Source organism: Nicrophorus vespilloides, unplaced genomic scaffold, assembly GCF_001412225.1.
Source record: "Nicrophorus vespilloides isolate i.1.1-1 unplaced genomic scaffold, Nicve_v1.0, whole genome shotgun sequence".
Taxonomy (NCBI): domain Eukaryota; kingdom Metazoa; phylum Arthropoda; class Insecta; order Coleoptera; family Silphidae; genus Nicrophorus; species Nicrophorus vespilloides.
Window position 1 is genome coordinate 15,936 of NW_017100058.1, and position 20,587 is coordinate 36,522.

The 20,587-nt window shown below is 32.5% G+C and overlaps 1 protein-coding gene across 1 annotated transcript; it reads right to left on the bottom strand.

Annotated features, from left to right (window-relative positions):
• Window positions 1–450: 450 nt before the first annotated feature.
• LOC108566775 (leishmanolysin-like peptidase) lies at window positions 451–18,627 on the bottom strand. Its single transcript, XM_017926809.1, has 14 exons — window positions 18,278–18,627; window positions 15,231–15,331; window positions 9,537–9,567; window positions 9,388–9,470; window positions 9,115–9,293; window positions 8,906–9,020; window positions 7,466–7,669; window positions 7,176–7,401; window positions 2,749–2,936; window positions 2,073–2,205; window positions 1,852–2,011; window positions 1,626–1,792; window positions 1,448–1,567; window positions 451–1,393 (listed from the first exon to the last, which is right to left on the bottom strand). Exons 1-14 carry the CDS (start codon window positions 18,374–18,376, stop codon window positions 1,235–1,237), a joined length of 1,965 nt encoding a protein of 654 aa, XP_017782298.1. The 5' UTR covers window positions 18,377–18,627; the 3' UTR covers window positions 451–1,234.
• Window positions 18,628–20,587: the final 1,960 nt, after the last annotated feature.

Here is a 20,587-nt window from a genome sequence, read left to right on the forward strand (position 1 = left end):
TATTTATTTAGATTTAAAGTTTTTGTGAACAAACACAAAGTTGTATACAAATAAAATTGCTGATTATATAAGTTCAGAAGCAAACCATAAAGTTGTGACACGCCCAAACTTGGCAATTACTATTAGCACCATCTATTAGTTGCAATAGAAAGTTTGGGAATCATTACATTTCTAGATTATGTTTTAATTACATTTCTTTTTAATTACTGGATATTTTTTTATTTTGTTGTTTAAATTAGTTGTTTTAATTATTTTAGTAATAAATCTTTAAAATTCAATATAATTAATTTATGTAAATGAAATTTCAATTGTGTCATTGAATCTATGATTTCAAGTTTGGGATATGTTTTATGAATGAATGATTCTTCTTAAATACTTTATTTGATAAACATTTACATACACATTCCTTTATCTCTGGTTACTAATAAATAGAGAACTGTTTCATGCATGAAATTTTGTTATCTACATTGATAGTAATATTTGGAGCCACTGGTCTAAACAGAATACATCAATAAACTGTAGTGAGTGAATTGAACAAGGGAAAAGTCTCATTTTGAAGAAAACTGCTTCTTCGCTCGTCGTCCATCTATCGATTCGTTGCCGCTTCCGAGGTCTATGCAAAAGATGCAGGCGTGGAAATGGAGTTGCCTGCTTCCAGGATGATATCAAATATCGAGGCGTATTTTCACCATATTTAAGAATTTTGATAAAGATATAAATAGTTTATAAAGATTCCAAAAAAATACTTTCTCATTTTTGTCTTATTTTCTTTCAAAAAATATACAATTATACAATGAATATGGTTTGTTTTTTAGGGTTTGCAGAAGAACCTAGCGGCGCGTAGTTAAATGTACCTAACGCGCTGCTTAATTCCATGTTTCCTTCTACAATAAATTCTGAAGAAACAGAAAGAAGAAGAAAAAAACGATTTGATTAAACGAAGTCACATGCTTTTTGGAGAACACTTAGCTGCAGTTAACACAAGCGCACTGAAAAAAACCGAAGTGAGGCAACGGCAATTATAAGCATTTTCGTCTTTAATTGTCTTTGATAGTTTACACATCAGGTTTGATATACGTTTGCCTTTGGCTCACTTGTGATTGAGATAGAGAAATTATAATAAAAAGAGGGAAAACATTTATATTTTTTTTGGTAAAAAAATAAAATAAATGTAAAAACAAGGCCAAGGGATGCATGTGAGAAGATTGGATGCTGGGGATCAGCACATCAATGATCACCTAACGCTCGTTATGAGAATTAGCACGAAGATGAACATGGTGCTGCTAACACCAGATAAGGAAGCATCGCACTGCAGCTCATCGTATGGGTAGTAGTTCGATGGTGACGGCTCCTCGCCTGGTTTGCACGATTCTCCCCTAGATTCGAATTCATCCTTAAAAGAAATAGAATAAATTGGAGTAAACGGTGTCGGATTTAGATAACAAACCTGGCACAGTTCCCTGCAAGGAGGGCAAATAATGGCACCTTTGTGAAGCCATTCGTTGTTTAAGATCCTAATGGCTATCTCTTGTTTCGAATGGTAACAAGTATAAGTATAGTTCTCCACCTGCAAAATGCTCAGGTTAAACGAGCGAATTAAAGATAGCCGAAGGGCTGTTACTCACTTTGATGTGTAAGCGGCCATTCTCGCACTTGTAGCTGTAGCAACCTGAGCCGAAGTGTTGCCACTGTTTCATCTCCCTGCAAGACCTTTCCTCCCACATCTTGTTCGAGTGTTCGAAACATCTCGAGTGCTTGCCGTATTTCTCGAAGGCAAAATTCTTGTCGGGATCTGGTCGAAAATTTTCTCAGTTAAATATGAATCGCTTAAAAAAAACAAAAAGTCCTTACGCGGATTGTTCTCTGAGAACTGGCAATGCGATCCTCTGACAATGGTCCCGTTCGAACGCCAATTGAATTCTTGTATGTAAGGGCAGTAATCAGCTAAGGACACTGATCCGCCGTAAAAGCCCTCGGTTCCTGGCTCAACGTAATCTATTTTGTCGAAGTTCTAGGAAAGGAATTAACTGGAAAGTGCTTCACCGGAAAAGCGCTAAGTATATAATATATACCTGGTAGAGCTGCGGCAGGAATTCGGAGTGCTTGTCCAGGTTGCACAAGGCTACGGAGGTCCTGTCATCCGTGCATTCAGTCTGCAGGGGATTCCTTTTCACCTTGTTACAGAAAGGATGGATTGACCTACCCCTGAACACACAGACCAAAGTCTTCCATGAATACTTGATTGAGATTGCATATTTACCAAGTTACGCTTCGGATCAACTCGTAAAATGTAAATAAAAATCCTATTCGATTTATTTATTTACCTCACAAACAAATGTTTCTTTACCACCACTTTATGTGCAAGTACATAGATACGATAAAATATCTAATTAGATTATAAATATTTAAAAAAAAGTTTTGGTTTTAATACTTGATTTTAAGGAGAAAACTAATATATTTTTTTCGAGTAACATAGTACATTATTCTAAAACAACTTTTTTAAAGGATTCGTTTAGTTGTATGTAAAATAAACGTTGCTTAAATTCATTGAAAGCAATTAGTTGACAGGTATAGAATAGATTAAATAAAAGCCGATTGTAATTCGAAAAACAATTCGTAAAGGGAGAACCCGGTGTCGGAAGCAGGTGGACTACTATTATCATCCGGGAATTGCGTAACGAGTGTCTCAATGATTTATAAGTACGAATGTATTGAAATCGATTGGAATATGTATAGTCTGGTGCTTACCTCGCGGACTTTGTGGTTATCCACTCTTTGCAACTCTTCATCACGAAGTCGCAGCCCAGGTTCCTGCCCCAGGTGAGCGTCTCCGCCATGGAGTAGTTCGCCTTGTACCATCCCGTATCCTCCATCAGTGCGAGAGTTATCCTCGAGATGACCGGATTTTGTGTGTGGGTACCAGTCATAGCTTCATTCTGTGAACAATAACGTTTCCATTTCCAAACCACGTTACGTTTACACTTTCACGCTCCTTTGCTACGTTAATTATGCACGCGATACCTGCTCTTTATATTTACCAAAGCTCAGCATTAATAACTCGGCCACGATCTAGTTCATAACAATGTACCATTTAAAGAAGCGCACCTCATTGTTTCTAATCAAATACAATTACATATACTTAGAAATAATTAAAGAAAAATTATAGCATGATGAGAAACCAATAGCTCGCACGTTAAAACAACGAGGCTTTAATGATTATGGATTATATTTCCTACCGGAATGGTTGGCTTTAGAAATCGCACAATAATTGGGTATCAGATTGTAAGGTGCAGTACATTATGTCTGCTTTAAATCAAATGAAAGCCTCAAAATCCGGTGCAATTCACTATCCATCCCAAGAGATCTTCGATATAAAGCTTTGCCAAGCATTCAGATTTGCGGCATATCATTACAGCCAGGCTATATTTTTTTGTTATCTATTCCTTCTATTTCAAAGGACGATACTTGAACTTTCCTCTTCCAAAAGGATGCGCTTTACATATAAAATAAATGGGAAATGTTTTTGCAGCATTAAAATATATCAGTTGAAGTGGATTCAGCAAAACGTGAAGCAACATCCATTAAAACACCCCAATCATTGAAAATGTTTTGTTAGATACAAAAATTGCAATTTAGGAAAAAATGTCGATAAATGAAGTTTCAGAATAATCTCAGTATATGAAAAATATTTCATCTATTCATACCCGTCCTTTTATTTTATATTTATGACACATTTACTGGAACTTTCATATTTATGGAATATTTATTGCTTCATGCATGATTTATATGAGAAAAAGATAAAAATTCAATTCTGAATACAAACACAACGAATGTGGTTTGAAAAGTTTTATCTTTAAATTTGTTTGTTTAATATTTATAAATTTTATTTTAACGGTTTAAAAAAAATCTTTTGTATTTCTAATTATTATATAATCCATTATAATAATACAATATATAATAATCAATTGCACGAATAACCGCAAAAGTTGCATCAATTTTGTTTTAATTATATATAAATAATTTATTCCACAATAATTTTTATTTCAATAATTTTCATTAATTCGCATAAATAATTCACCGAATATGGAACTGCATTCATTTCGAAATTTATATTTACGCACAATTATGCTCAAATAAAAAAATATATTTCATATTTTGTTTTGGTTTTGCTACTCAATTAGTGGTGAAATGTTGTTTGCATCCAAATGCAAAAATATTGAAAAATAAATAACGAACGAAATATATGGTTGCTCCATTGCAATTCGCTCTTAATTAGAAATGAACATTCATCACCATTAAAATTGAAATTTCCCTACTTTCATCAAAAAACAGGATATTCACATTGAATTTCATTTATTTGATTATTGTATAAAATAAATCAAAACATGATAGAAATTGGATAGTCTTTTTCGATATTTCCCAAACGCAATGAGATTTCTTGTGCATTAATAATAATAATAAGTACATGATTATGTATTTACAGTGCGATGGTAATGTGTACGTTCGTATGAACTTCGAGTACGTTGGTGCGAATGAAGATACTTGCGTACAAAGAAAATTGCAAATATCAATCACGAAGCCTTTTTTTATACGTGTTTTGTTGATTAGTGCAAAATATTGCAAAAAATTAATTAAATTTGCATTTTTTTGTGCCTTTCAATTCGAAATGTTTACTTTATAATTGTGTGCAGCATATGTCTACATTCACAGAGATATTTGCATTTCCTGCTCGGGATCCAACAGGAATAAAGTAATTTAATTCCCGTTTTGTTGTGCAATACAACAAACGATAGGCACGTATAATTATTTGCTTTAATTTGAAAACACGAATAATTGAGCTTCCGATACTGCCACTAATTAAATGCAATTATTTTGTGGAATCGTGCGTCCTAGTTGATGCATTCAAATCAATTAATATTAATTTTATTTGTAATTCCCACATTGTTTGGGTAGACGCATTTTCGTTCCATGGAATATTGTGTGTGCAAATTTCGTCTAATAGAATTTTGAGAGTACAAAATTTAATTACTTAAATGTTGTATGTAAATAATATTCAAATTCGAGCGTTTCACGACTACATAAGCGCAACAGCTTTGCGTCACACCCTTAACGTTATTGCTAAAGACTTGCCTCTCCGAGATAATTCACAAGTATTTGTCAAGTACCTTCTATTTTATATGAAATATGCGCAAAACTACTTGTATTTAGGGTCCGTAAATAATACCAATATTTTTGATAATACTTGACAAAAACTTAAGAAAATCCCTCGATCATGTAATTATTATTATTTTCAAGAAGTGAATTATTGTCCAAATAGAATAATGACTTGTTGTGCTTTAGTCAACGTACTGTAATAGCTTGATTTGATTATAATTGCACCTGATTGCGTCTGGCTCTTTGACCTAAGAGTGCATTTGATGTTTGAATACAGTTTATTAAAAGTAATTGAGTGGTAATTACGTAATTGAGTATCGCGCGCGCGGTCAGGTGCGTCGACCTAATCCGATTAGCTTCGGGCGGAGCTGCCTTTGTTTTTATTAGTTTTATTTTATTTTCTGGTCCGTCTCCTCTTTGCCACGCAAATTGGAGTCCATCAAACGCGTTAAATAACGTAACACAAGACCGTAATTGGAGTGATGCACACTGTGATTATATTTGCTTCCAGCATCTAAACAACTTTGATGAAAGCTAGTTTCTTTAAAACTACATATAGGTTCAATAAAGATCAGTTACATATATAGATTTTATTGTCTAGTAGTATTAACTCTTTTGTAGTGGTCAGTAATAGAATTTAAAGTTTTGTAGTAACTCAGTGTTTCCCGAGTTCATATTCGAATTGCTCCCACAACAATCAAATTGCCCTGCTGTGGGATGTGGAAAACACTGTAGTAACTAGTATAAAGTAAGCGGACGTAACTAGTAGTTATGTAGAACTATTTGTTACTCCATCAAATCTTATCCAATCTTTGAGATTTTGAGAATCACCCATCCTTAACACACGTTTCTTTAGTAAGGTAATTTCTCAATTTATGAGAAATACACTTGATTTAATATATAAGGGAATATGATAAAAATAAATCTGCAGACATAATAGAGAGCAAATTAATGAGGATAATATTATATAACATAATAACCCAATTTCCTACGTAATAAATCTGATTCCAAATATAGTATAAAATAACAAATAAAAATAATATCTGCTCTTGATGAATGAACGATGAACGCGTTGACACGTGAACAGAAAAGAAAAAAACAAAATAATTATGTTCAATAGAATCATTGAATGCGAGCGACATTTACAATTCAAATACGAATTATCACAATTTGTCAACAAATTACATGAATCATTTTTAATATAAAAAAAAACACAATAAAATAATTGCAGTTTTGTATACTATTAATAATAGGAACGTAAATTTTAAGTAACAATTTTAGATATTTATTTAAGTTTGCATACATTTGCATACATTTTTTATGGATTTCATGCTACTAAAATATTCGGATACATGGCCAAAATTGTTTCGTAAGCAAGATGACGCTCGTTGGTCCAGTTTGTATAGGTGTTCAATGAAAGTCCCGAAAGAGAAATGGTACCGGAACCAGTTGTGTCAACAACGATTGTTATCTTGTGTAAACGCTTTCTACGATAAGTCGATTACATAATCGAATTACGTCGGACAGGTTTATCCAACAGGTATGAAATATTGAAAACAAAACCAAAAAATCTAATAAAACTATATCAAAATCGAAGAATATTGATGACTTGTAACATTCTGACTTAATTACAAATTGTAATCTTCTTAATTCTTTGTTGTAATCCGAGAAAACTTTAGGTAAAATAATTATGTTGTATGCTTCTAATGGCACTTTCAATAACATTTATGACCTATGACATTTAATTTAAATTTTATTATTTTTTTGTTATATGATAACATAAACTAGGTCATTTCAATATATTTTGTTGATCTATGACATCTGATTTAATGCAATCAATCTTGTTATTTTTTGTTTTACGATATGTTATTATAAATTTGATCATTTTGATGATATAAACTTTAGGTAATTGGACTAGGTGCAATTAAGTTATTTACGTTTGTAGTAACTTATTATAGTTTCCTGTCTCTGCATTGCAGAACAGCAGTGGAAGCAATCACTAGAAAAATAAACCAACTTACCTCGAATACACGTTTTTCCCAATGCGTGAGTGCCGTGCCTTCTTCTCCTTGGTCTTCCAATTCAGCACCTTCGAGCAGTGAACAGTTGAAGTACTCCCTGACTTCACGCACGACCTGTGGAGTAACGATCATCTGCACCTCGCGCTCCATCACACCTGACCTGACCATCCAGTTACTCCTCGTCACCGTCTTTATCACTCTTTCGCTCCATTGGTACGTCTGCAGTCTGCGAATTAAGAGATGACGTTAACATTTCGTTTGTCCGGTGCAGACATTCGGGTGGAATGTACCTTTCATTGAGGGTAGGTTTTCCGGTGTCCCTGCTGCGCGGCGTTAGGGGATTCCCCTTCTCGTCGCGGTAGAATGCGTACAGGCTGACGGAAAAGCCTAGGGCATGAAGGATTTCGTGTTTCACCGTCGACAGCAGCGTTTCCAGTTCTTGCGGTTTCGTGCTTATATTGTTAGGGCACAAATTCGCATGTCCTGCTATTGGTCTGGAATTTACATACGTATGCTTACATAACAAAAAATAAAATTTATATATAAAATTTTATATTTTCATATAAAATAATCGAATTGTCTAATATTTGAAAAAATAATTTGTATTTGTACTGAAAACTGGAAGATTGTTTGATATTGATCAAGGATTGAAGATTTTTTAAAATTTTAATTGTATTTACAATAACCTTGTTCGTAATGTGAGAAAAAGGTTATAGAAAAATGCTAACTTCATTTATTAATGAAGAGATTCGTAGTAATAATTACATATTTTCATTAATTACTATAATTATCATAAATGAAACTAAAAGTCTTGATATTATAGAATTTGATTGACATGAAAATAATTTTCTGAAACAGCAGTGAAATTATTTTCAATGTGGAAAGGAAAATCGATATTCATTTGAATAATCTTATTTTGTAAAGGCTAGTGAACCTTGTCCAGTGAATTAGGTTCAGCGTTTCAGTGTTCAAATTCTGACAAGAGTTTGCACATATTTAATGAGACGTTTGCGTCAAATAGGTCGGAATTCGATAAACACAATTCCACATGTACGAGATGAGCCAACGGATGTCACGGAATCGGCCTCAAGTTCCATTGATATTGGCGCGATGAATAATGAGGTAGAACCTTGCCACATCATTGTTTATTGCGCAATTAGCATGAGCAGGGAAAAGACGAAGAAAATAATAAGAATAATAAAGAAAAAAGCTATACGCATTTTCTTAGAATTGCGCAATGTTTTTGTTGTTTTCTTTGCACGACACTCGCTTGAATCACGGCACATCTAATTATATAATTTGTGATTAAAATAGCATGAATGTAATTTGTTTCTTTTCCATAGATTATCTGCTATTTCTTTGTTCAGTGTAATACTTCCTATATTTTATATTTTTTAAATCATTTCCGTAATTTTATAGATTGCTTTAGTTAAATTCAAACATCTATAAAATTAAACATGAAATACCTATGAATAGTATACATTGAGATTTCTGAAAATTAGTTTGAAGGATGTTTCATGATTTTCATTATTTAATTATTTTGATTATAATTAAGTATGTGTGCAATGTGTAATTTACAAGAGGATGAAAATAAATATTACTTAAATTGCGTAATACACTCACATCTGGAAATATAATAAAAAAAATATGAAACATCCATGGATGATATTTTAACAAAGTCTGTTGTTTCATTAACTTAAAATTTGTAATATTGAAGAAAAGTATAATACCTATCTAGACCTGTTTCTTGTTGGCAGTGAGCTGCATATGCTACTGCCAAAGATTTATTGCACCTTTCCGTCTGAGAAGCGGAAACATAGAAGACAAAATCGAAGCCTTCGATACCTGCAGGAAAATATAAAAAAAATAAGGATTGAAATTTAGAAAATGGTAATATAGAGAAAATTTTATAAATTTGAGTTTAAAATGTGAGACTTACCTTGTCCAGGTTGAGATCCAGGTCGTATACCACAGTTCTGTCCAGTACTATTGCAAACCCTGCAAGCGTCCAAGTGTGATTCAGGTACTTCAACTTCACCACACATGGTCTTTTCCTTGCATGTGTCGATGCAATGGGTCAAGGAATCCTTGACGAAGACCTGGGTTTCGTTACATTTCCTTGAAAGAAAAGAAAAAAAAAGTGCATAGGAAAACATTTGTTGTCAGCCTTCGGACTTCGAAAATAGCTACAAGCTGTTTATGTAAATCTCACCTAGTAAGCCGAATGACGTTTTCCACTTTCCTGACAAATAGTGCCTTCTCCCAATACTGTACAGCTTGCGGTAGTATTGTGTTCTGAGGGGTAAAATTTTCGATGGTGATGATACTAAGTTTTAATCAAATCATAGCTACAATACTTACGTTAATTAATTCAAATTGTGTATCGTTCAATCTGAAACAGAAAAGGAAACTGTTTAAGAAGCTGTTTGCCTCGATGGGAAAACATCCTTGTTACATCAATGCCATCTCGAGTCATAAAATCCTCGCGATAAGCAAATAAGATGAATATAAAGAAACGAATGTAGGATTTCCGCCATCAACGAAAGTGAGTATCGTCTTCCTGTCAGCAGGAAGATCGTGGAGCCGAGAGAAATTGCGCATCCCACAATCATAATGATGCAACAACAGTAACGCTCACTTTCGATTGAAAACGTTAAAGCCACATGAGTGCACTTAATTTTGCTCTAAACTGTGATATCGTTAGCCGAGGAGGAATTAAGTCGTTAGTCAATTTAAAGCGAATAGGTCGAGACGCGTGGTCGGCTCGAAATTTGCGCAAATTGCGGAGACCTCATTTTCTTATGCGAAGGAGGAAAACGTTAAAAAAAGACACACGGTTATTAACGTTTCGACCTCGTCTAGCAAATTATTTTGTCTTACGACTTTCAGTAATCTTAATTGAATTACTAAAAATCTGTAATAACATACAATTACAACATTTCATTAGCTGATTCAGATGTCCTTTATTATGAAATAATCAAATATAATAAAAGTTTGATAATTTTCTTGAAAAAAAAGCATATATTTAAATAAACTTAATTTAAGAAAAGTAAATAACTTCATGGTCTATTATTCTACGAAGGTGTATGTTGGTGCGAACAAAATAATCAAAAGTTACAGAATTGCATAAAAAATAAGAAAAATAAATATAAATATCGTAAATATTCTAATACAGAAACAAGAAAAAGGATTGATATCTAGAGAATTACTTAACATTTCATAACGTTTTATAGTCGCTGAATCAGATGCCCTTTTAATATGCAAAAAAAAGAAACGTTTTATAGGTTTCTTGGAAATCTAAAATATATTTGTATCAACTCGTTTTAGAAAAAAAGAACTGAGTAAAATAAAAATGTACGTTCGTATGAATGAGTACAAACAGACCAAAAAAAATCAAAACGCATGCATTTGTTATATGGAAATTTATCCAATTTGTGTACGTTAACTGAGTGCCGTCCATACATATCCAACGATAAATACTCGCATGTTTATTTGGACGCATCTTAGGACGAAAACAAAAGGTTGTTGGACCCGCATGAATCACATCCTCGCAAAACCGGTTATGATCCAAAACACTCTTCGATTAGGTAATTTTGCCACATCTGGAATCCACTTAGCTGCGAGCGTAACATTGACACAACCTTCGAACAACTCTCCAAACAATCGAAATCTTCAATTCCTGTTCCCCTGATCCTTAGAGCTCGAAAAAAAAACAACATCCCATAAATATGCAATGTGTTTTAACAACATCTGCAAATTTTGTTCCGTTAATTTATTATTAAAATTTACAAGAAGTTCATCCGTTAATTCTGCGTTCCGAGCGGACGTTGAATAATGCATTTTGTTCATTTTGTTTGGTAGTTTTACTTAACGCTACTTTTAATGCATTAAAAAAATAAATACATAAAATCTACTTGTTATAGCAAAAAAAAATAACTGCAGATAGCTGAATCCACGCCGAGGTCGAACAATGAAAGAAAACTAAGTGAATGTAATGAGAATGAAAATAATACTTTAATGTAATTTATACTTTCCATTAGAGATAAAATCTGCGTTAATTAATGTTATTAAAAAGATAGTCTCTATACATTTGAATTAAATTACATAATGATAATTTATATCTAAATTTAATATATTTATTTAATTCTTAATTTTATCAATTTCACAAGTTGATGAATTTATCAAAAGGATCAATGACTTTCATATGGTAATATTAAAGGAAGCTATGGAATATATGCAAATTTTAACTATCAATATGAAAATTGAACAACCTACAGTATACATTATAATTATATAACCGAGAGAAATTTCCCTCCGGCATTTTCGTAGAAATGCGAGGTAATTTAGTAGATGTACAACTTTAAGATATCGTGAATAGTATATAAAAAAGATACTTAGTGAGTTGGCAAGTACACTTCTTGCAGGTGAGTAGAATGAGATTAATTTTAAACCACAAGATAACAACGAGATTGCGAAATGAAAGTGTACGGTCGATGAGGAGTGAGACGAAAAAAATATATAAGAAGATGAAGAAAGAGCTGGACGAGATGTACCAAATACGAAGGTTGCCTGAAGAAAGGAAGTTGCCGAGAATTCGTGCATGTTCAAGGCTTCGAGTGAAATTTCCACTTTGTATTTTAAAGATCAAATTGAAAACATCTCCGGAAACTGGAAATACCAGCAACAAATACATGATTTTTCGTTGATTTATTTCGAAGAATTATCAAAAACCCGAAGACAAAACTTTTTATGAAAATTTACTATTTAGTTACAAATTTACATGTAATTTTAGAAATTTGCTATTAATTTTATAAATGAACAGGATGATCTATGGTCAATAGTCGTTTGCAGCAGTTGACTTTATACATATTCACATTTAAAATTAGTGTTATAAATGTACTATTAAGTTAATACATTTATAATTAATTTGATAAATTTAGTATAAACTTGCAAATAAGTTTGTAAATTTACAATTAAGTTTATAAATTAAACTTGATTGAATCACTAAGCAATCTAGAGTTTATTTATTTTTGTCCTCCCTCAAAGTGATTTACATTTCAATCAGACCACCCTCAATCAATCCCGGAGCGTTGCGCAGCGTATCTTGTAGAAAGGACGACGGAGTGTTTTATGACGTTAAAATGGATATACCACCTTAACGAGAGGTTTATTGCTTAGTTGGAGAAACTTACGTGTTGTAAAAAAAGAGCGCACTTGAATCTGGCACAATGATGTATCTATATATATTTTTTTTTTTAACAGTCAAGTACAAACTCAACTCAATTTCCGGTCCAATAAATCTCTTGTATGTTCTTTTCATCATAAAGTATAAACTTGACATATTCGTTCCATCTCTGATTTTCCAATATCGCATGGCAGTTTTTAATCTACCTATATGAAAATACAAACGGAAACTTGTCACAGGATTCAATTGTTTCCTGACATATAACAGTTATATTTCCTGCTTCTGGCGACGTAATGAAAATATGTTGCACGTTGGAAAAGCTCTAGGGGAGAGAATGCGGATAATTAATGATTTTGCTAGGACTAAAAAAGGATAATACACACGGCGGTAGAGGAAATTACGTCCCATCACTAAAAAAAATTGTGATATGCAAAAGTTTGATTGCATTCGTAATACATCTCTATAGGAGAGGCACTAATTCGATTTCATTTCGATGCGAATTCTAAGTTCGTAATTACTTTTTGAATTTCGACGCCGCTGACCGCTGGGATTAATTCCATAATTTGGTTTTGTTGTTGTTGTTGCTGCTGCTGTTTTGTTTATGTGTACAGTTCAATCTGCAACACAATTAAAAGTTTGCAATTCGCTTTGGCTTATTGCAAGTTTCATTTGTCTACGTTCAGAAAGTAAGTTCCAATTGTTTTGGTTAAATATAAATAAATCTGTTGTCTTTCTACCAATTATACGCATGAATTATTAACTAAGGTGCACACACACATCCTCTTAATTAACTTCTACTTATTTAAATACAAAAATTTAAAAAAAAAATATACAATTTTAATTACGCATCGTTAATTGAAATACATGGAAAATTATTAATAACAAACTTATTTAAAACGCTGTGTATGAAAAAATATGTACAAAAAAAATTGTTTAAATTTTAAATTTACTGAAATACAGTCGAAATAGTGCCGATTAAGCAGCTGTCCAAATTATCCGGTTTTGTTTCCGTTCTTTATGATTTGTCCAGATTAACCGGTGTCCCGAGTAAGCGGAAATGACTATATATACATTCTCTTTATAAATTAGATGTATCATAGATATGATCAGTTTTATAGCCGTTTTACGGACAGATCATTGATATGTTATTAGTTAATGATCTAGTTCTTGGTAGCAGTCATCACCTTGCCTTGCCTAGGGCTATGTTACATAGTCCAGATTGTTAATTAAAATCGGATCTTTCGAAAATGAAAGCGATTCGTTGCGTAACTGTTTTCATTTATATAACTTGCGTTTCATTGAAAAACAAAACACGACAAAACTACAAATTATGCCACAGTATCCCGAGATATTCAATCCCGGGACACGACAAACGTTTTTCCAAAATATAAAAACAATTTTTATTAACTTGAAAATGCGGTTTCGATCAGTCCTAATTCATATTTCAGCAAAATAAAAATTAATACACATTTTTTTTATAAATACATTAAAGGTCTCGGTTAGTCCGGTTTCAAGTAGTGGCGATTATTCGCAATATGCAAGTTATTGCTGTACTTCTCTCTTTTTACTATGTTTTCGTACTAAATTTATACAGAATGGGGACTATCTCAATAAACTTTTATCATTATTACTGTCCTTTTTTTCTACCTATAAATGTAAATAAAGTTAAGCAATAAAAGCGCTGGGATTCGACAAAGCACAACGAGTTCGATTTATTTGATATACCAGTAATGAAAATTAGATACACTTGAAATGTTAGTTGTCGAATTGAAGCAGACGGAAACCAACAGTTTCATATTATCGCATTCTCTCTTTTAGTTCTTTCGTTGTAAGTTTAAATGGACTGAGGCTGCATTCAATAAACTTTACATCTAAATAAAATGTAAAAGCGTGGATTCGAAATAATACAAAGAAAATACATATTCAAATGATTTCATCAAGTTAAACAATGGAAGTAATATAAATTTATTTTGAATGGATTTAAAAATTATACACTTAAAATTTTGTTTGATCTTCTAACGAAATAAACTTTAAAAGTAAGTAAAGTTACATTGTAAAAAGCCCGAAACAATTCAATTTAATTAAAGACAAAGTATCTTTTGTCACTTAAAAAAAATCTGTTGAAACTACTTTTTTTCCTATTAACTCAAATAGTCCTATTATCCTAATGATTTATATGCTTTTAATTAGTAAAACAATTTTAACGTATTTAGTGTAAAAAAAAGCTATTCAAAGCCCTAAACAATGTTAAATCTTATGAATTACATAAAAAAATTTAATAAAAACAAATTGATAAAAAAAATTGCAATCTATTATGTTTGAACAATCCTTTTTTTGTTGGTCAATGATTCGTTTCAATAAATTTGATAAAACTTTTTTCTTACATAAGAATTTAATATTTTTAATTAATTCCGTACAGTTATACAATATGTTACTAAGTAGTAAAATAGTAAGTGTCTGCAGTAATTTTAACTGTTAGTTTTTTGATGTAAAAATAATGACGAATTTAGAATGTATGTCGTGTAAATTGCTCAATGTTTTTAGGACCATGGCTTAATCAAAGTTTCTCGTCTGTATTTTTTTTTATGGGATGAGTTTCGGTTTTGCGAAAGATTTGATGAGCGTTTTGCTGAGGAATCCACGTGAGGAAACAGCATGCACCAAAAATAGTAAAAACATCGGAATCGTTTGGTGCGTGTAAAGCAAACAAAGCTTGCGACCTGCGACAACTTATGGAATATACTTAATGGAAAGTGCTCATGGAAACAGATGATGTCGAATAGTTAGAAAGTTACGCACCATATATTCCACTCATACGCAGATTTGTTTGCTCAACAAACAGTTGGGTAATAGAAAAGAGACTAACTGACCTGTAGACGCTTTCGTCGTACCACAAGAGGATCCTCAAGGACTGATCGATGCTCCTCTTTCGCATCGCATGATGTGACTCTATGTGGACCCCGTGGACAACCTGCAAAATTGGAAAACCAAAAAATCATTACGCAATTTACTATTGCTATAGCCATATAACTAATAACGTATTCCGATCGCGAATAACGAATACATTTCACGTTCGACCCGAATATGTAAACAATAACTAAAATCATCAGAGAGCGCGCGATTTTTAATTGAATCCTCACCGCGCACCGAAACTAAATGCGAGTCAAACAGTTTTTGTTATGCAAATCGTCCTCGATACGCGTACATATGCCGCAAATTAGCATTTCCCACCGAACATCCTAATTTACAATTGCGCTAATAAACATATAAAATTTGCACAAACATATCGATGTTATGCAATTCATGAATTTTGATTCTTTCCTTCCGATCATTCAAAGGTAGTGGTAATTGGATAGTATCAATAGGGGAACTTTCTTCCGATAGGCAAACATTAACTTTTAAAGGCAATTTCCCATACCGTAGCAAATCCGTGCCGCTCTTAATTAAACTCTGAATACATTACGAGCACTGTGTGAACTGAATGTACTAATTCTCAAACTTCCTAATGAATCAATTACGACCCGCTGCGATCTCTTTAAGTCATTTCATAAACAACTACGAGTATTCCAGTCACACAACGATCGCACCGATTAAAACTATAAGTCTTCCATTCTTTACCGATGCACACAAATATACATGACTCATACCTTATCTCTACTATGTCATTACATTGTTTACTGTTCGCTTATGCTACATTTACTACCATGTTTAAATAATCGTACAATTGTTCATAAGAATAAAATATAATTACACTAAAGTATATAATCCGTTATTCTATGAAATAACTAGTTAAACTATGAAATAATATCTCAATTATATACAGGACGTATGTTGAAAGTTACTATTTTTTTTTGTTTCCATCCAGTGAATTTTCTTATGAAGAAGGGCGCATTATTCTTAGTAGCCCAAAGGCACCCCCCTGTCAAACAACTGAGTACGGCCCTGATTATATACTTTATTTAGATATTCCTTATATTAGGAATGTTTAGAATAACTAAATAAAGAATCAAATAACTATGTAATTCAGACAATATTGGTATTAGAAACTTTAACTGACATAAAAATATTCTAGTCTGGGATCAATAATTTTCTGTAATACAAATACAAAAGATTCAAATAGATTCGAGCAACCCTTAATAACAAAGAATTGCATGTTTCATGTTTGGCTCGCCTCGCCGTTACCTGAAACCAATCATAATGTACCTCTGACACCGAAATGCAGCCAAGTATACTACTATATTGGCTTACGACAATGCAACTCAATTATTTTCAAAGAAACAAAACTCCAATTTTATAAGAAAATCTTTTAAATACAATACAATAAATGATGACATTATTTATATCACTTATTCATTTTAGAATATAATATTAATGCAATTAAGTCATATAATATACACCAATTAATCTCATTTTTTGGTGCTCATTAAGACAAAATTATTTTACACAAATTTATTTATTATTTTTAAATACTTAATAAACGTAACAAAATACTTCAAGGATTACTCAACAATTAAAATATTTTTATGGCCTATTATGTTTTGTATCGGAAAGATTCATTAGTAACCCAATACGATACGATAATAGTCTATTACAGATTGTTTTTTTAATTGCTGCACTCATTTATTTTTTTTATGTATTTTTCCATATAATATTGAAGGAAATATAATGATTATGGAAACGATTGCATTTGATCATTTATTTACATGACGTAATACAATATTAATATACTTTCCGCTTAATCGGGACATCGGTTAATCGAAACAACCACAAATCATAAAGAACGGAAACAAAACCGAGCAAATAACAAATGGAAATTTGGACAATCAGGTCAAATATACTAGTCCCGATTAAGCGAAATCGACTTTAAACATAAGGTTTAATAATATTTAGAAATAGTTTATTTTTAATTTGAAGCAATACATTTATATGATACATTTTATATGTAATATTTCATTATGGCTTGAGATTAATTAATGTCTCTGAAAAGTCTCCGAAGAGAAACAAACAAGTTTTAGCTCGGGTGTTTCGCGATGGCGGTAAAAGGCGAGGGCGTGAAGAAAAGGAACAGCACGATGAGGAATGTAGCAATTCAGGGTCTTTTTTCTTCATTTCATTACGATGATGACGATTATTATTATTTTCAAAAAGAAATTTATAATTTATGTAATGAAACATGAAGTTGTCGTAGAAATTGAAAGTCGAACGGCATGCATAAATGCTGTAAGGCCGTCGTCGAGAAGGACATAAACCGGTGTCTGCAATTGCTTTCTACGGGGGGTCCTCATCCTCAGGCTTCACAATTCCTAACGTGCTCAACTTTGACACTACTACCAAAGGAGGAAGAAGAAAAAAAAAACAAGAAACATAAGTTGAAGACGAATCTCGCGTGAAAGGAATGTCGAACGCGTACAGATATTGAATTACAAATCGCCGGGAAAGTGCATCATCCATCGACTTTGGAAAGAAAGTTCCAGGTTATTGTGCCGAATTTTGATTAAATTATAACCGTTGTGCGATCGAAATAACTAAACAATAATCATCCGAAGTTTGTCGGCAAAGGAGACTTTCACTGCTGTGCAATGAAAGCAATTGCAGTTTAAATGTCTCGGCGCCAAGTTCAATCTGCAAGGTTACTGGGAATACAGAGTAAAAACAAAGGATATTGAATATTTCAAAGAAAATAAGTAAATTTGAAACTTTCTCGTTACGCGCTTTTTTTTTACAATCAAAGTTGTTTAATAGGACCCGGTGTTTCCATTCATCCTAGCGTTGCAATTGTACCAAATTATCTTCATACTATACAATTTGTGCAACGAGAAGTTTCCAAATTTAAAAGCTGCATGCGACGGATTATGTCTAAAATTTATTCAATAAAAGTTAACTGCAGCATAGATAGTTTCTACCATGGGTAGCTTACCTCATTATGCTTAGGATGGAAGTGGTTACAGGTCCTGGCATCAACGGAAACGTAAAGAAAAACCGAAAAGCAAAATAAAGTCGCACGAGAAGTCACCATAGTTCTCTGAATTTTCCGATGATTGGACCACGAGGTGCGCTCAGAATCGCATTTTCCTGATGATCGGGCCCGCGCAGCGGTGGTTTAATTGATCAAAATATGAATGGAGATGTTGATGCTATTGATCATCGGTTGATATGTTTGCGTTGTTGATACCGCGATCCGACGGTGCGTTGATGCTCCGAACTTGTATGTTGGAGAGACTGACTATCCGAACCACATGCCAGCTAACGGAATACTAATCGTCGGAGCCGAAACTCCTAAAAACTATTGTGCATTCGCCGTTTCACTGCGGCGACTCCGTTTCAACTCTACTACCTGCTTCCAAACAGCTGATGTTTTACAGAACCGGATTCTTGCTTCGAACTGATCAATAGAACTCGCGTGAGCTTTCCCCACGATCCCAACGGTGGAATGGACGAAACGAAACCCCACAACTGTTTCCTGGGGACTCTACGAACAATGCACCCGGCAACACCAGTTCCCTTCATCCGCACCATTGTGTTTAGCAACTTTTTTTCCCTATCAAAGATCAAAGGCGAGGATAACTCTGCTTGCTTTTAAACATCCCACCAAACGCACGTAGGCAACTTATCTGACTCATGATTTTTGATCCTTTGATAATACAACTATCCAAACCTATCTCATCATGTACTTTATCCTCGAGTAAACTTAAGTTATTATAATATAACATCTTCATCAGTATTAGCAATAACCAAGCAACAAATACTGCATCTTAAAATTAGGTACTTACCATCATAAAAAAACATCAACTTACAATAATAATTACAACATCTTAGAATATGATTATTCATCAACCATGTATTATCAACCTAATTTTGGTTTTAAATTTAAAACCAAAATTTCTTCATCATTACCTAACATACTTTCAAAAAATAGTTAAATTCACATTCAAATTTTGAACTATAATTTCTCTATTTAAACTAAAAAATTTTAAAATTACTCAACTATTTAATAGAAAAGTAATATTATCAAGAACACTAGTTATTTTATATCATCAAAATTCATGCACATAAAACAAACATTTTCTGTGGTAAAATACAATTTATAATTCACTTATGTCCCGTCATTATTCCTAATCTTGTTTGTTCTTCTCTCCTTTCCTTCGTAGCCCTACGGGAATTAGAAAGTGTGCATCCTCTTCTTCGCCGTCTTAAGCTCTCCTGGGATATATACAGATGTCACAGGAGCTTTTTCCAATTGGCATCTGAATTCCAGAGTGTTCAGCTTTTGTTTAACTTGATACGAAATTATTGACGACAGTAATATCTTGAGCGAAACATTTCTAAACCATTAATGTCAGTTAGTCTTAAAGATGTTTTATAATAACATAACAAGTAGTATAACGATCTTCATCTTTAGTTTATTAACTTTTCAAGAGCGGAATGATCAATAGTCAATAGCCTTTTGTAACTATTAATTATATTTTGGTTTTATATAACTGTTCTAATAATTATTATTAATATCATATCATATAATATTATTAAAAAAATAACATGAATTTTGACTCATATTTAGATGATAATTGGAAATACCTATTATATAAGTTTCTCACTATTAATAACTTCGTCATCTTATACACAAATAAATTAACATATTTTAAGATGTTAGTAATAGATTATATAATTTCATAAAAACTATATCTTTTATCGAATTATATAATTTCGTAATTAAGTAGTTTTATTAATAAAGTGTCATTAAAATCAAATTATATATGTTTCTTATTTAATTTTTATATGAGAATCAAAGTAATTATGGATTAAAAATTGAAATATCAATTTATAGACAACTGGTTTAACACTTATACTTATATAATGTATTTATTCGAGAGACATCTATGGCTAAGTAGCTGATTTATAGTTATTATATAAGTTTTTTTTATAATAGTAGCCTATACTTTAGTCTACTTTCAAAGTAAAATCGGGTACTTAGTAATCATTATAACCCTTCGTTGCTCGCCTGGCGTCTAAGAGTCGCAAACCAATCATAACTTTCAAAACTGGAAAGGCGGGGCAACGCCGACCTGTGTACTTTCTTCATATTGACTGTCTATTTCTAGTAATTAACAAATTATTATTAGTAGAGTCTATCAGACGCCACGCGTTATATTTTTCAATCGAGTAACCATAATATAGATATGCATCTTGCATAAGAATAACCTAAGTTCATAGGGTAGGCTAACCTTTTTTT

Bases quoted from the DNA above. Each gene is read 5' to 3' on its own strand.
- LOC108566775 (XM_017926809.1), bottom strand. From the start codon at position 18,376: ATGGTGACTTCTCGTGCGACTTTATTTTGCTTTTCGGTTTTTCTTTAC. The intron at 9,471-9,536 runs GTAAGTATTGTA...TTTACCCCTCAG, and splicing joins CACAATTTGAATTAATTAAC to AACACAATACTACCGCAAGC. The intron at 9,294-9,387 runs GTGAGATTTACA...TTTTCTTTCAAG, and splicing joins AACGTCATTCGGCTTACTAG to GAAATGTAACGAAACCCAGG.